This window comes from Cryptotermes secundus, unplaced genomic scaffold, assembly GCF_002891405.2.
Source record: "Cryptotermes secundus unplaced genomic scaffold, Csec_1.0 scaffold594, whole genome shotgun sequence".
NCBI classification, from domain to species: Eukaryota; Metazoa; Arthropoda; class Insecta; order Blattodea; family Kalotermitidae; genus Cryptotermes; species Cryptotermes secundus.
The window spans coordinates 684,682-698,240 of NW_019737090.1; the positions used below are offsets into that span (position 1 = coordinate 684,682).

At 41.8% G+C, this 13,559-nt stretch overlaps 1 protein-coding gene across 1 annotated transcript in view; it reads left to right on the forward strand.

Moving 5' to 3' along the window:
- LOC111870134 overlaps positions 1 to 9,396 on the forward strand; it is a 21,897-nt gene extending 12,501 nt beyond the window's left edge. The window contains exons 8-13 of the mRNA XM_033753689.1: positions 2,034 to 2,188; positions 2,654 to 2,903; positions 4,288 to 4,874; positions 6,222 to 6,444; positions 7,591 to 7,810; positions 8,930 to 9,396. Of these exons, the coding sequence (XP_033609580.1) occupies positions 2,034 to 2,188; positions 2,654 to 2,903; positions 4,288 to 4,874; positions 6,222 to 6,444; positions 7,591 to 7,810; positions 8,930 to 9,233 (1,739 nt within the window). The 3' untranslated portion in view covers positions 9,234 to 9,396. The remainder of the gene's footprint in view (positions 1 to 2,033; positions 2,189 to 2,653; positions 2,904 to 4,287; positions 4,875 to 6,221; positions 6,445 to 7,590; positions 7,811 to 8,929) is intronic.
- Positions 9,397 to 13,559: the final 4,163 nt, after the last annotated feature.

Consider the following 13,559-nt stretch of genomic DNA (forward strand, 5'->3'; position numbering starts at 1 on the left):
TTTGTATAATGTTACACGTAATTACTTTCATCTACACTGTGCTAAGTCTGTAATTGGCCTTGCGGATGTTGACTCGGCACATAAATAATAAAGAATTGAATTGAATTATTATTGACCGCCTCTGTTGTCTAGTGGTCAGAGTTCCTGGCTACAGATCAGAAGTCCCGGGTGTGATTCTTGGCTACCAGATTTTCTGAGAAGTAGTGGGTCTGGAACGGGGTCCACTGAGCTTCGTGAGGATAATTAAGGAGCTATTTCAAGGAAATAGCGGCTCCGGTATAGAAAACCGAGACTAACGGCCGTGGGGATCCGTTGCGCTGACCACGCGACACCCTCTATCCGCTAAAGTTAGCACTGACTTCGCCGAAAAGCGGCGGTCGCTGGGTCGGTATAGTTCGCTTGCGGACCACATGCCACGGAGTTTATTATTATTTACATCCAAGGTTGAACGCGCCTCAGTGGTTTGGTATTCCATTACGTCAACTGACGCAAAAGAAAAAACTCGAACCCATTAAGCAGAAGTTTACGGCTCTCTGTTTTAAACGCTTTTTGCCTCAAGTAGATTACAGTTACGATTTTGCTTTAGAACAACTGAAATTGCACGCCTTGCAAAAGAGGAGATATCTCCTTAGTGCGCTCTTCCTTACTCAAGTTTACGAGTATCGTGGTTCTGTACTTTGCCCTTCTCCTTTGGAAATTGTTGGCCTTCGGGTCTCTGTTCTACTTTCCTATGTTCAATGTCTGTTCTGTTAGTAAAATTTGCCCCTCTGTTAGACGCGCTTCAGCTGCTAATGTGTGTAGGGACGTTGACGTCTTTGAAACAAATTTTATATTAAATTAATTAAAGTATTATTATTATCATCAGTATTATTATTATTATTATTATTATTATTGTGACGTGCTGCCTGAAAGCCAGACTATAAGACGTTCATCACTAGTCAACGGCTAGCAATGCTTAGGCAGCGAAGGCTGGGAAATCTTTGCCCCGAAGATGAAAGACTAACAGTGGGGTTTCCACCGGTATTTGTAACGAAATGTATTCCCGCGGCAACAAGAGGTTCGTTGCATAGCAGAGGGCGAAACGAAACCCTTCGACAAGGTGTTCCCTATTCAGGCCGAGTGCAGGGTATAACAGTTCGTATCCGACGAGAGCTAAGGACAGTTGAGCTCCGAATAGAGCAGAAGACCCTTCGCCGAGATTAGCGATGCGAGAGTGCTGTAACATTGAAGAAGAAACGTTCGAAGGCCTTACCAGTGTGAATAATTTTATTTGTGAGTGTAAAGAGTGAACGTCCATAAATATTCGTCCAAATCCGAGNATAAGAATTGAACTATTTAGTACGCAGCTTCACTACAAGGACAACCCTCAGATGTATGTACAATTATTCTCAACGTCTGCAACGGATTACATAATTTTAACAGTCAGTATATCTTGTAGCCGCTACTACTACTACCAGGGGCAAGCGGTAGCGTAGTTGGTTGAGGCACTATGCTACTAGCCTGAAGGTCGCTGGTTCGATTACCGATGAGGTTATTTGATTTTTTTTCAAATGAGTTAATCCTTCCAGCCGCACTGTGGTCCTGGGGTCGACTCAGCCTCTAACAGAAATGAGTACCAGGAATGTTCCTGGGGGTAAAGGGCGGCCGGAGCGTAAGGCTGACAACTTCACCGCCATCTGTGAGCCGATTGTCTAGAAAATGTGGGATCCTCGACGTCTCACAGTCCTATGGGTCTTCACGGCGTGTTACAGGGATACCTTTATGTTTTTACCATTTTCACATACTGTTACTGTAGCTTCTTGAGGTCGTGGGATCAATGTTGTTCTGGCGGAGTTTTTTTTTCAATCTCTGTGCCCCCCCTTGACAAATTTCGACATATGTGTTGAAAGAACAGGAATGTATGTAATGGCATCCCCTGTTATTGCTCAAAACGTTCGTATTAATATAACATAGCTAGATGAGTGACGTACCAATCAGAGAGCGTAAATTGATCATTCTGCAAGTGAGAACCTGACATTCATTTCTATTTTTAGATGATAGTTACACAGAAAAAAAGATGACGAGGAGTAATTTTTATCTCATAGATGATGATAATTTTCAAGACATTATCATACTGTTCCTTCCCCGAAGTGCAACAGTCAGTCAGTACTGTCTCTCTTGTCTTAGAATACGTTGCTTCATTATGTCTGTAAGTACACACAACTCAGTTAATGGTAAGAATAAGTTCTACTTCGTTTAAAGTTTTAGTAACATCCACATACAAGGGATAGGTTTCCCTGTAACAGCCGTGGAGGCATATCCTATATGTATATAGGATATTGGTGGGAAAGACAGAAGGAAAAAGTACCACTGGGAAGACCAAGGCATAGGTGGGTGGACAATATTAAAACGGATCTTAGAGAGATAGGATGGGATGGATTGAATTGATCTGGCTGAGGATACGGACCCAGTGGATGGCTCTTGTGAACATGGTAATGAACCTTCGGGTTCCGTAAAATGCTGTGAAATTCTTCAGTAGCTGCAGAATTTGTGGCTTCTCCAGAAGGGCTCAGCCCCATGAGGAAGTAAGGAAGATGATTTTCGTACTAACTGTTATTAAATGCACCTTACTTCAATTTATGCAGTTAATACATTTTTGGTATTTTTCCTGCAGGTTTCACGAGTCCTGTTTGTGGGTGTTCTCGTGATCATCGGCGTGGAAGGCGTGAAAGGAGCAAGGATCTTAGGATTATTTCCTCTTCCCTCTTTCAGCCACTTCGCTGTTCCTTCAGCCTTATTGAAGGAATTGGCCAATAGGGGGCATCAGGTGACTGTGTATAGCCCTTTCCCAGAGAAATCACCAATCTCTAACTACACTAATATTGATACCGGAGCAAGGCGTGATGATTTCTTACGGCACACAAGTAAGCTTACAGTAGTCAACTCGTTTCTTAGTGAGCTTTCGGTTACTTTATGTGAACTGCAGTAATTATTTAGGTTCCAATGCTAAATTGAATGATGAGTCGGAAAGCGGAGGTGTGAACTGTCTTGGCCTATTTAAAGACATTCCCGTAACCCTCTCAGACCCGTGATGGCTAGTCGGTAGGGTAACAAGGCTGAAATCGGGGTTAGAGACGTTTCGCTTCTCCACAATGTCCAGACTTGTTATGATGTGACATAAGAAGACGCCGAACATAACCTCAAAAACCCATGGAATGTCAGAAACACGGAGTATCAATTAATAAAGGAATAATTTTTAATTAATTTTAAGAAGATTCAACAATAATTGGAAACCAACCAAAGCGTAGAAACTAAGAAAAGCAATAAAGGTAAAGTTGTCCCTGTGCTTAATGAAGTAAGTATTACGCCATGAAGGCGTATGGGGGAGTGGATGTATAGATCCGCATTTTCTTGACCTCGACACTAGATGGAGGTGAATGGTCAGCTTCATGTCCCGGCCGCTTCACCCCGGGGAAAGAGCCCCTGGTATTAATTGGATATAAGGTTGGGTGAACCATAGAGCCGGCTTGGATGGTTTGGAGAATAGGAAATTCTTGACCCTACCGGGACTCAACTCCGACCCCTCAGTCGTCCATCCCCTAGCCAGTCGGTATACTGACTGAGCTATCCCGGCTCCGAGGAAAAGCAATACAGTGCAGTAATTACTTAAAAGTAACGCCTTCTATATATCTATCTGACTTTACACCTTCAGTACTGCCCCTGGAGGTTAGATCCTTAGCTAGACCAACAGGTTGCTGAAATAAGTTATTACGCTTATCATATTTTGAAAATTTCAGTTCGTGCCTCACCAGATGAAGCGCCTTCAAATAGGGCAAGATCCTATACTTCGAAACCTCCATTCACTCCAGTTCTTTAATGAGAAGCTTATAGTTTCTCAGCGTTTTATGAATCCCTAAAATCATTGCCATGTATATTGTATACTATACCTCCTAAAGCAATTCTGTCGTGAGTAAATGATTTCTGTTCACGTGGTTTTCCCAACATTTTCATGCATATATGTAGGATATTAAGTTCTTACATCAGTACTTAATGCAGATTTCCCTCTTCTGGGACATAAAGCCATTTAGTCCGTTTAAATTCAATTACGTTTCGAAGGAACCTCCTGTCACTTCAACTCTCTTCGGTCCAAATGTTCTCCTCAACACCCTGAGTCTCTCTAAAAGACCACTTATGGGAGGAATTGTAAGCGGTCTTCTTGGAGACGTTTCAGAATATGTAGAGAAAATATTAATAGTGGGATTTGAGTACATATGCTCTCTAAACAGACTGTACACTTGTCTGTTTCAGATGTTTCGAACTCATTCGATTTGGCGAAACATAGTTATATGGGTATATTGAAAGTCATGTGGACTTTTGGTGATGGTTTCTCCAACTCATTTCTGCAACAGAAGGAAGTTCAGAAGCTGTTACACTCCAATGACCAGCAATTTGACCTTATTATTATGGAATTATTCGTCACCGATGCTCTCCTTGGATTCGTCCATAAGTTCAGGGCACCGGTGGTCCAGGTTGTTTCATTTGGTGGCAGCGCGTGGATGAGAGACTTGGTGGGAAGCCCCAGCCCTTATTCTTATGTGCCAGATCCTTTGCAGGAATTCAGTGATCGAATGAGCTTATGGCAGCGTATTCTCAACACTCTTGGAATCACTTACCAGAAACTCTCATTATGCATACATCACCGACCGAAGCAACAAGCTATCATGGAGAAATACTTCAGGGACTACGCACCTTTACCATCGATATCTGAGCTGGCTTCCTCTACGTCACTAATACTTGTGAACGGTCACTTCAGTATAGGTTACCCCCATCCTCTGATGCCTAACATAGTGCCAGTTGGAGGAATGCACTTGAAGCCAGCAAAGAAATTACCGGAAGTGAGTATAATTATGATTTAAATCATCATACATAGAAAATAATGAACGTTTAGAACTTTTGTCCTCTCGTCTGCTGTCCAGAAATGTAAGAATTAAAATATACAAAATTATAATTTTGCTTGTAACGTTGTAATGGTGTGAAAATTGGTTATGGTATTAAGGGAAGGAGACAGACTGAGGGTGTTTGAGAAAAGGGTGCTGAGGATATTTGGGCCGAAGAGGGATGAAGTGACAGGAGGTTGGAGAAAACTGCATAATGAGGATCTTCATAACTTGTACTCTTCTCCAAGTAAATTAGGATGTTCAAGTCAAGGAGGATTACATGGGCGAGGCATATAGAATGCATGGGGCAGAAGAAGAATGCACACAGGATTTGGTGGGAAAGTCGGAAGGAAAGAGACACGTAAGAAGACAAAAAAAATAAATTGGAGGTTACTTTTATAGAAACAGGATCGGGTGCTATTGATTGATTTCATTAGTCTTGGGATGGGGCCAGTGGAAGGCAACAGTGATCAAGTAAGTGAACTTCCGGGTTCCATGAAATGTTGAGAAATTCTTGAGTAACTAAGCAACTGGTGACTTGTCAACAAGGACTTAACTTCATAGTTATTTAGTTGGATAGCTAGTCAGTTAAACTTAAACATAAAGGACCCTTAAATGCGAGACACATTGACGCTGTAATTAAAGTGCTGTTTATCATAGGTAATTTATGTAGATGGAAATATAATAAAAACATGTAATTTATTTTAAATTTCACCTATTACAAGCCCGAGCGGGAGATAATATGCCCAGAAGCATAAATAAGCACAAAATAGCGTATTTATTCGTAACGAGGTTTATGATCAAGATAGTAAGCAATATGAGAAATGCGACAAAGTATAAGGGAAATGAGGAATAGAACCATGTATCCTTATCCCAGAAAGAGAGAACCTCAATTCGGGCAGTTTTCATATTCAAACATGTCGACATGGAAAACGTAAAGAAAATAGTAAGAACTTGAGTGTATTGCAAGATACCTTGCAGATGCATAGTGTATAACAGCATAATATTCGATAGCTCTCGAATTTCATCTGAACCGTCGATACTCATCTTAAAAATTTAAAAGAAACAAGTAATAAAAAATCCATAAATATGCTGTCAACCATCTGGAGAAGGAGTAAAACTAAATTTTGAATCTTGATGCAACATATGTCAAGTTTCGCAGTGTAGACAATGTCCAACATGACATCTGTATCAGGAACAACTATATTTATATTAAATTATTACTGATGTAACATCTGTGGAGAAATAGAATTAAGGATCTTAATTTCCTTTAACACTTACTTAAAAATGTTTTGTTAATTTCAGGATCTGCAAAAGTTTATTGATGAAGCACCTGAAGGAGTAATTTACTTTAGTATGGGTTCAGGTCTTCATGGCTCTGACATGCCAGCAATTAAGAGACAAGCTTTCGTGGAGGCCTTTTCTAAGCTGAAGCAGCGGATAATTTGGAAGTGGGAGGCAGACAACTTACCAGGGAAACCCCAGAATGTGAAGATTGGAAAATGGTTCCCACAGTCAGATATTCTCGGTAAGCTTCAGTGCTGTAATGGTAACATATTTCATATACGGAAGAATTTTATATGTATCTTGGCACTATTCACTCACTCATGGAGCTGAACCCTTCTTGATGAGCCGCCAATTCTACAGCTACTCAAGAATTTCCCAGCATTTTATGGAACCCGAAGGTTCATTACCGTGTTCACGCTGGTCCCTATCCTGAGTCAAATCAATCAAATCCATACCATCCCATCCTATCTCTCTAAGATCCATTCAAACATTGTCCACCCACCTACGTCTTGGTCTTCCCAGTGGTCTCTTTCCTTCTGGCTTTCCCACCGATACCCTATACGAATTCCTCGTCTCCCCCATTCGTGCTACATGCCCTGCTCACCTAATCCTCCTTGACTTGATCATTCGAATTATACTTGGAGAAGAGTACAAGTTATGAAGCTCCTCGTTATGCAGTTTTCTCCAACCTCATGTCACTTCATCTCTCTTCGGACCAAATATTCTCCTCAGCACCCTGCTCTCAAACACCCTCAGCCTATATTCCTCCTTTAATGTCAGAGAACAAGTTTCTGACCCATACAAAACCACAGGCAAAGTTATAGTTTTGTATATACATTTTTATTAACGGGGGACAGATACATGAGAAAATCAATGAAATTTATCAGACGTTATCGGAGTAAAATTACATAAAACCTCGATCCTTTGTTAAAGATAAATTTCCGGTTTTCCAGATTCATTACAGATTTATATATTTGTAGTTTATTTAATTATTCTGTAAGTAACTTCGCTATAGAGAGCCGAATCATTGGACGGTAGTGAATAATTCGTTGGAAAAGATGAGAAGTCAATCGGGCTAAATGAAACTACTGCCCAGTAATTGACTTCAGGAACTGAGGAAAACAACGATAAATCTCAGTCAGTAATGTCGTCCCAGCCGTGATTCTGGCGGGGCAAATAAAGTGCTTCAGCGCTTCAGCCGTTTACTTAAATTATAAACACTTCTTCAGTTTCAATGCCACAAAAATAACTCATCCATTATTCTGTTTTCATTTGTGATTTGCATATATGAAGTGGGTTAAATTACCTTTGAAATTCTTTTGCTGTTTTTGATGTTTCGGGCTTTCTACTTTTCTCTTTATAACATGTCTTTGTCGTTTCAATATAGCACACCCAAATGTTCGGTTGTTTATAACGCATGGTGGATTACTGAGCACACAAGAAACAATACACTGGGGTGTTCCCGTTGTGGGAATTCCAATGTTAGCTGACCAGAACCTTAACATGGCCCAAGCAGTGGCCAGAGGCTATGGAATTCAGCTCGACTTCGCAAATGTCACTACGGAGTCACTGGAATGGGCACTGAAAGAAGTTCTTGAAAATTCAAGGTATTTTTTATGCACAGCTTACTATAATTCCACATTGTGTATCCCACAGCCCTCTTTACAGATTTACATGTATTAAATAGAAACGACTTCCATCGAATGTTGAGGGCCAGTTTCGACTTTCAACTAAATTGGTACTAATAATGTATGATTTTTATAAGGCCATAAATTGAACTTTCCATATAGACTTACAGCATAGAACTTCCTAGAGATCTGGTTAAAATATTGTCGCGTGTTGGGTGTATAACGCGTGACAAATAACTTGACGCCGTCTTGGATCTAGCGAATTTATTCCACTTGCTCTTACAGCTACACAATTCACAGTTTCACAAGTACTGCCATCTGCAGTATCACAATTATTTCTCCATTCACTCCGGCGAAGGCTAGACTGCAACTGGCTGGTTACTCTCTCTCTCTAGTAACTGGCTCAATACCCACTACTCACTACTCACTACTCTAGTAGCTTCCGCACTGACAACACAGAAAACAGTTACGCGATAGCTACCACTGTTGCGTAACGTCGTGTTTACAGGCGTTGCTAGGGAACGCTGCCGAGAGTTGTTTATTGCTGTGTAGTAACCGCGGTGTCGCCTGTTACGTCACTGTGGGAAGTGCTGTGACGTCATCGCGGGAGGCGACGGAGTGTTTACTCAGCTTTGTGTAATAATTGGAGGGGTTGGGGTATGTGACGTCACTCGCAAGACCGCATTGTTCACGTGACCCCTACTTCTCGTTGCCCCATCCACGTCACAATATGATATAGGAGAATATTACTGACTTGTATTTCATATTTCAGCGAGCTTGTTAAAGTTAAAGGAGATATATTTATGTGTGTGTCATAATGGAGTACACCTTTTGAATGCTCTTATGGCGAAGACCTGTAGCTCCCCGTCTAAGTACCAATTTAAACTAAGACCAATTTTCGTTTTCTGCGATACTATATACAAGATAATACTCAGCTGTGATTCCGTTTACTGTAGGAAATTCTGCAATCAGACACAATAACGTTCTATTAGCTGCTATTAAGCTCAAAGATCATACAGATTACAGCCACGTTATTTTCACTTATCCTTTTTTCGATGTTTGTTAAATGCGAACAAATATATTTTTTCTGTTTTACAGGTACCGTGAGAATGCCCAGCGTCTGTCCCGAATCTTCCGGGACCAGCCACTCACACCGCTGGAGCAGGCCGTGTTCTGGACGGAGTACGTGATCAGACACAAGGGAGCTCCTCACATGCGCTCCGCTGCACTCGACCTCACCTGGTACCAGTACTTCCTGCTAGATGTCATCGCTGTGTTGGCGCTAGCCGTGGGATCGGTTGTGCTGATAGTGTTCTTGATGATGAGGTTACTGCTGAGAAAATTATTTGGTGGCGAGAGAAATCTGCAAGAAGCTCATACATCAAGGAAGAAGTGTGATTAATCGAAGCTCTTGCCGTTACTAGTATAATTCCTTTATGTGATCAGTAGGAAGCATATTTTATTGTGTTCTGTAAAGTATGGTTATAATCTTGTTTGGTTATTATATCGGCTTTTTTTTTCCTTGGCACTACAGCCCCAGTGGGCCTAGGCCTACCTCCATGAACTTCTCCGTTCACTTCGGTTTTTCTAGATCTTACACATTCGGTAGGACTCCTTGGGCGGGTGATCAGCTCGTCGCAAGGCCTCTACCTGTACATAAACACAGAAAAACGCACACAAACATCCATGCCCTGAGTGGGATTCGAACCCACGATCCCGGTTTCCAAGCGAGCGAGGACAGTACATGCCTTAGACCGCTCGGCTACCGTGACCGGCATTATATCGGCTTTGGGGGATGTTTAATGTTATTCCTTCCGAAACTGTTATGAGGTGTGCTAGTATAGCCTGTCGCAGTTGAAAGGAGATCACTTAGGATTTCTGGATACAGATATGAGTAAAGTTAAAATGAAATTGAAGAAATATACTGTGATAAAATGGATTGTATTTGTCATGCTTATCTGTAATCGATTAGTTTTTTTTTTTACTTTATAAAGAGTGGTGAAGTTCATAATATATGATAAGGCGATTTACCTGTAATGAAGTCATGTGAGGCGTGTGCCATTATTACGTAAATATCTGTTTTTACAATTAATTCGCTTTCTGTTATTCTCTTCAGTAGGAACTGAACTTATCTTTTTCCCTCCTTCTTGAAAGCTTAATAGTCACTCTGCTAGTCAAGAAATTACTCTCATTCTGTGGCGTCGGAAGCCCGTTATCCTGTTCACTGGAGTCTTCCATTCGACCCTGAGCCAGTTGAATTCATTCCTCAATTTCAATAGGGTTCGTCATTCTGCGTCTGGGTTTAAGAAGTGATAAATTCTAAGGAGTAGTAAATAAGGTGAAGCTATCCCTATAGGGTTGTGAGATGTTGAGGTTTCCACATTTTCTAGACAATCGGCTCACAGATGGCGGTGAGGTTGTCATGCTTATGCCCCAAAGTGTTTAAGTGATAAGGGAATTTGTGGATGGAAGTGTTATGATGCAGAAAATTAAGTTATATGCTTTGAATGTGAAAATATTCTCGTATTCTGCAATTTAATCGAATCCTAACGTAATTGGCCATAACAATTCATGTACGTTCATGCACAAACTGTGCCCAAAACTATTTAAAAATAATTGAATAATAATTGCCTTGTTACATGTTGAGCTCGTATTATGAAGCAATATAAAACACTATCAGCTCAACTTTAAATCAATATACAGTATTAACATATATTAAGACCCCTAAAATTTGTCCCTGTACTTAACTAATTAAGTACTACGCCATGAAGACGTATGGGGGAGTGGATGTATAGATCCATGTATTCTTGAACTCGGCATTAGTTGGAGGTGAGCGGTCAACTTCACGTTCCAGCCGCTTTACCCTCCCCTCGTAACCATTTTATTGGATCCTGGATGGGCCTCAAAACCGGTCTGGACGACGTGGAGAGGAGAAGAACCTTGCACCCATTGTGACTCGAACTCCAACCCCTCGGTCGTCCAGCGAATTCAGGAAGAAACTGTACATTTGAATGCGGTACGGGAAATGAGTAAGTGGCTAAGGGTTCAGTGCATTGACAAATTGTGAGCCACTGAGTTGCATCAAAGCTTCACTTTCAAAACACATAGCCATCATTTAAATAGCAATCTTCACGCATAATTATTACATTAAATCAGCTTAGTATCCACTTCTGAGTGAGCCGGGATAGCGATTGGCTACGGGTTGGAGTTAAGAGTCCCAGTAAAATCAAGAAATTTCTCCTCTCCACGTCGTCCAGACCGGTTCTGGGGCCCAACCAACCTCCTATCCAAAGGGTAACGGGGGGATTTCCTGGGGGGTAGTGTGGCCGGGGCGTGAAGCTAACCACTTACTTCTAAGTAGTGTCGAGGTTAAGAAAACTTGGATCTATACATTCACTCCCCCATACGTCTTCATGGTGTAATGTTTAATTAGTTAAGCACAGGAACAACTTTACCTTTTGAAGAAAGCAGTCTTCTGGGATTTGGCACCGTGTATATGTGGTGTTAACCGACGTTTCGGAGGAACGTATCGCCCCCATCTTCAGGGTTGAAGAAGTATAAGTAAATCTGCAAGCGACAACACCGTGAGACACGGTCAAGCAGACTAAAGAACATACCGTTGAGCAGAGAGGGAAGGGGATGAACTGCAAGTAAACAAGTGAAAGCAGTGGTGTGGGAGGGGTGGGGGAAGNAGTGTCCACTTTTGAAGTACTGAAATTTTCGCATCTTCTGTGATTTAATTCGCTGATAATTACTCGGAAGTTCATGAACCATATCAATTAAACATAAATATAATATAAATTAATATAATAATACAGAGACAGAAATCTGAACTGCTCCTTTTCCATCTTGACACGGACGATCTCGGCTCTTGTTTCTTCCGCCAATCACGTGCCTTCGTAAAGGAGGGTCCGGAGTTCCATGCTACCTCTAAATACATTAATCTTACTGATTAACGTTAAAGCAATGTTCTACAGTTTCGCTCCTGGTTGCGTGGGGAGGGGGTGAGACTGAGACCTCTTGGTACATCAGCCACTAACCGGCCTATTGTCCCAGCCCCGAATGATAGATAAATATGGAGCAGTTGATAGAATGAGAATTGGCAGGGGTAGCGGAAATACTCGGAGAAAATCTACCCCAGTATCACTTTGTCCACCACAAATCCCACATGACCTGACCTTGGATCGAACTCTGGCCGCCGCGGCTTGACATCGGCGACTAACCGCTTGAGTCATGGCACGGCCATCGCTCATAGTTACGATGGTTTTAAATAAATACCGAATATTCCGTTAGGGTATAAAACCGGCGCTTCTTTGGCACTGAAAGTAAAAGGCATGCACTTGTCATTTTATGACTTATAACATCCGTGACTTTAACTCGTAATATGGAGAGTGAGAGGAGTTTCACTACTCTCAGAGTCCTGAGTATCGAAATAAGAATGTCTGTGGTGGTAAAGACCAGCATCAATTTACCCGACTGACCGACAGTTTCACACGCATCAGGCTGCAACGCAATGTTTGCCGAAAACTTAGAAAGATTTCAACAGATGACGCACCTTGAGGCGCGTCATCATTACTCATGCTCGTGTGACTCGCTATGCTCGCTAGTAATGTGGACGATATGACAAGTCACGAGACAAGCAAATTTAAAATTTTTAATTTAAAAACTATAGCCAATAAATTAAAATATGACTACAGCCTATACACACTACGAGTAAATATACTGATCCTCACCCTACGAAGCCTGGCGAGCAACTGAAGTAGTGTGGACGAAGATTTACGGGCACAAGTAAAAGCCAGACGAGTCCCCCGACGAGCACGAGTAATGTGGAGGCGCCTTTACAGATGAAAATCTATCTTTTCATATGTGTAATGTAATTCGCTTAGTGGGGTGTGGAGTCCAACTGGGTCCACTCGGCACGGCGGCCACTGATTGGCCTATTGTACCTGCCCCGGGTGATTATGATGATGGAGAATTTGGCGGAATGAAGATTGGCAGGGGAAACCGAAGTACTTGGAGAAAACCCGCCCCAGCGCCACTTTGTCCACCACAAATCCCACTTTAACAGACCCGGGATCGAACTCGGGCCGCCGCGGTGGGAAGCCAGCGACTAACCGCTTGAGCTATGGCGCGGCCAATATACAATGTAAAACACTGTTGTCAGTATTTTGTCTTCTCTGCAGCGGCGAAGGAGCTCGTATCCTGTTATCCTTCGTGACCCTCATCACTAATTAAGCTCCTTAGGAAAATCCATTTTATGAGGCCGTATCAATTCCATGAAACTTCTCTGGGTACAAATGATTAAGCTTTACAATATCTGACCAGCCTTTTCTACTTAACAATCACCCCTAAGATATTGTCACGTTTTGGTGACTAGACATGGCGTTTGGATTGGTAATTGGATTTATTGAATCCTTATAACTCATAACTACAGATAACTATAACCCTTTGGCGGATCTACGCACTCTACAAATCACTGTACTGCAGCATATATAATGTCTTCTGTGTTCATCAGTCGTTGCCTGATAACGGCTGCTAACAATGTAGTTAGAGTCAGAGTCAGAGTTACTTTACGTCTGGCGGTTTACCGCCAATCAGTCGTCTTGGCGACAATCCCCTTGGGACTCATGACCAGCAATTTTATTTTCCAACTGAACACTTGCAGTTATAGTCCTTATGTAACATCTTCTATGACGAGAGGATAGGTCTGTCGTTTATAATTGCTGCT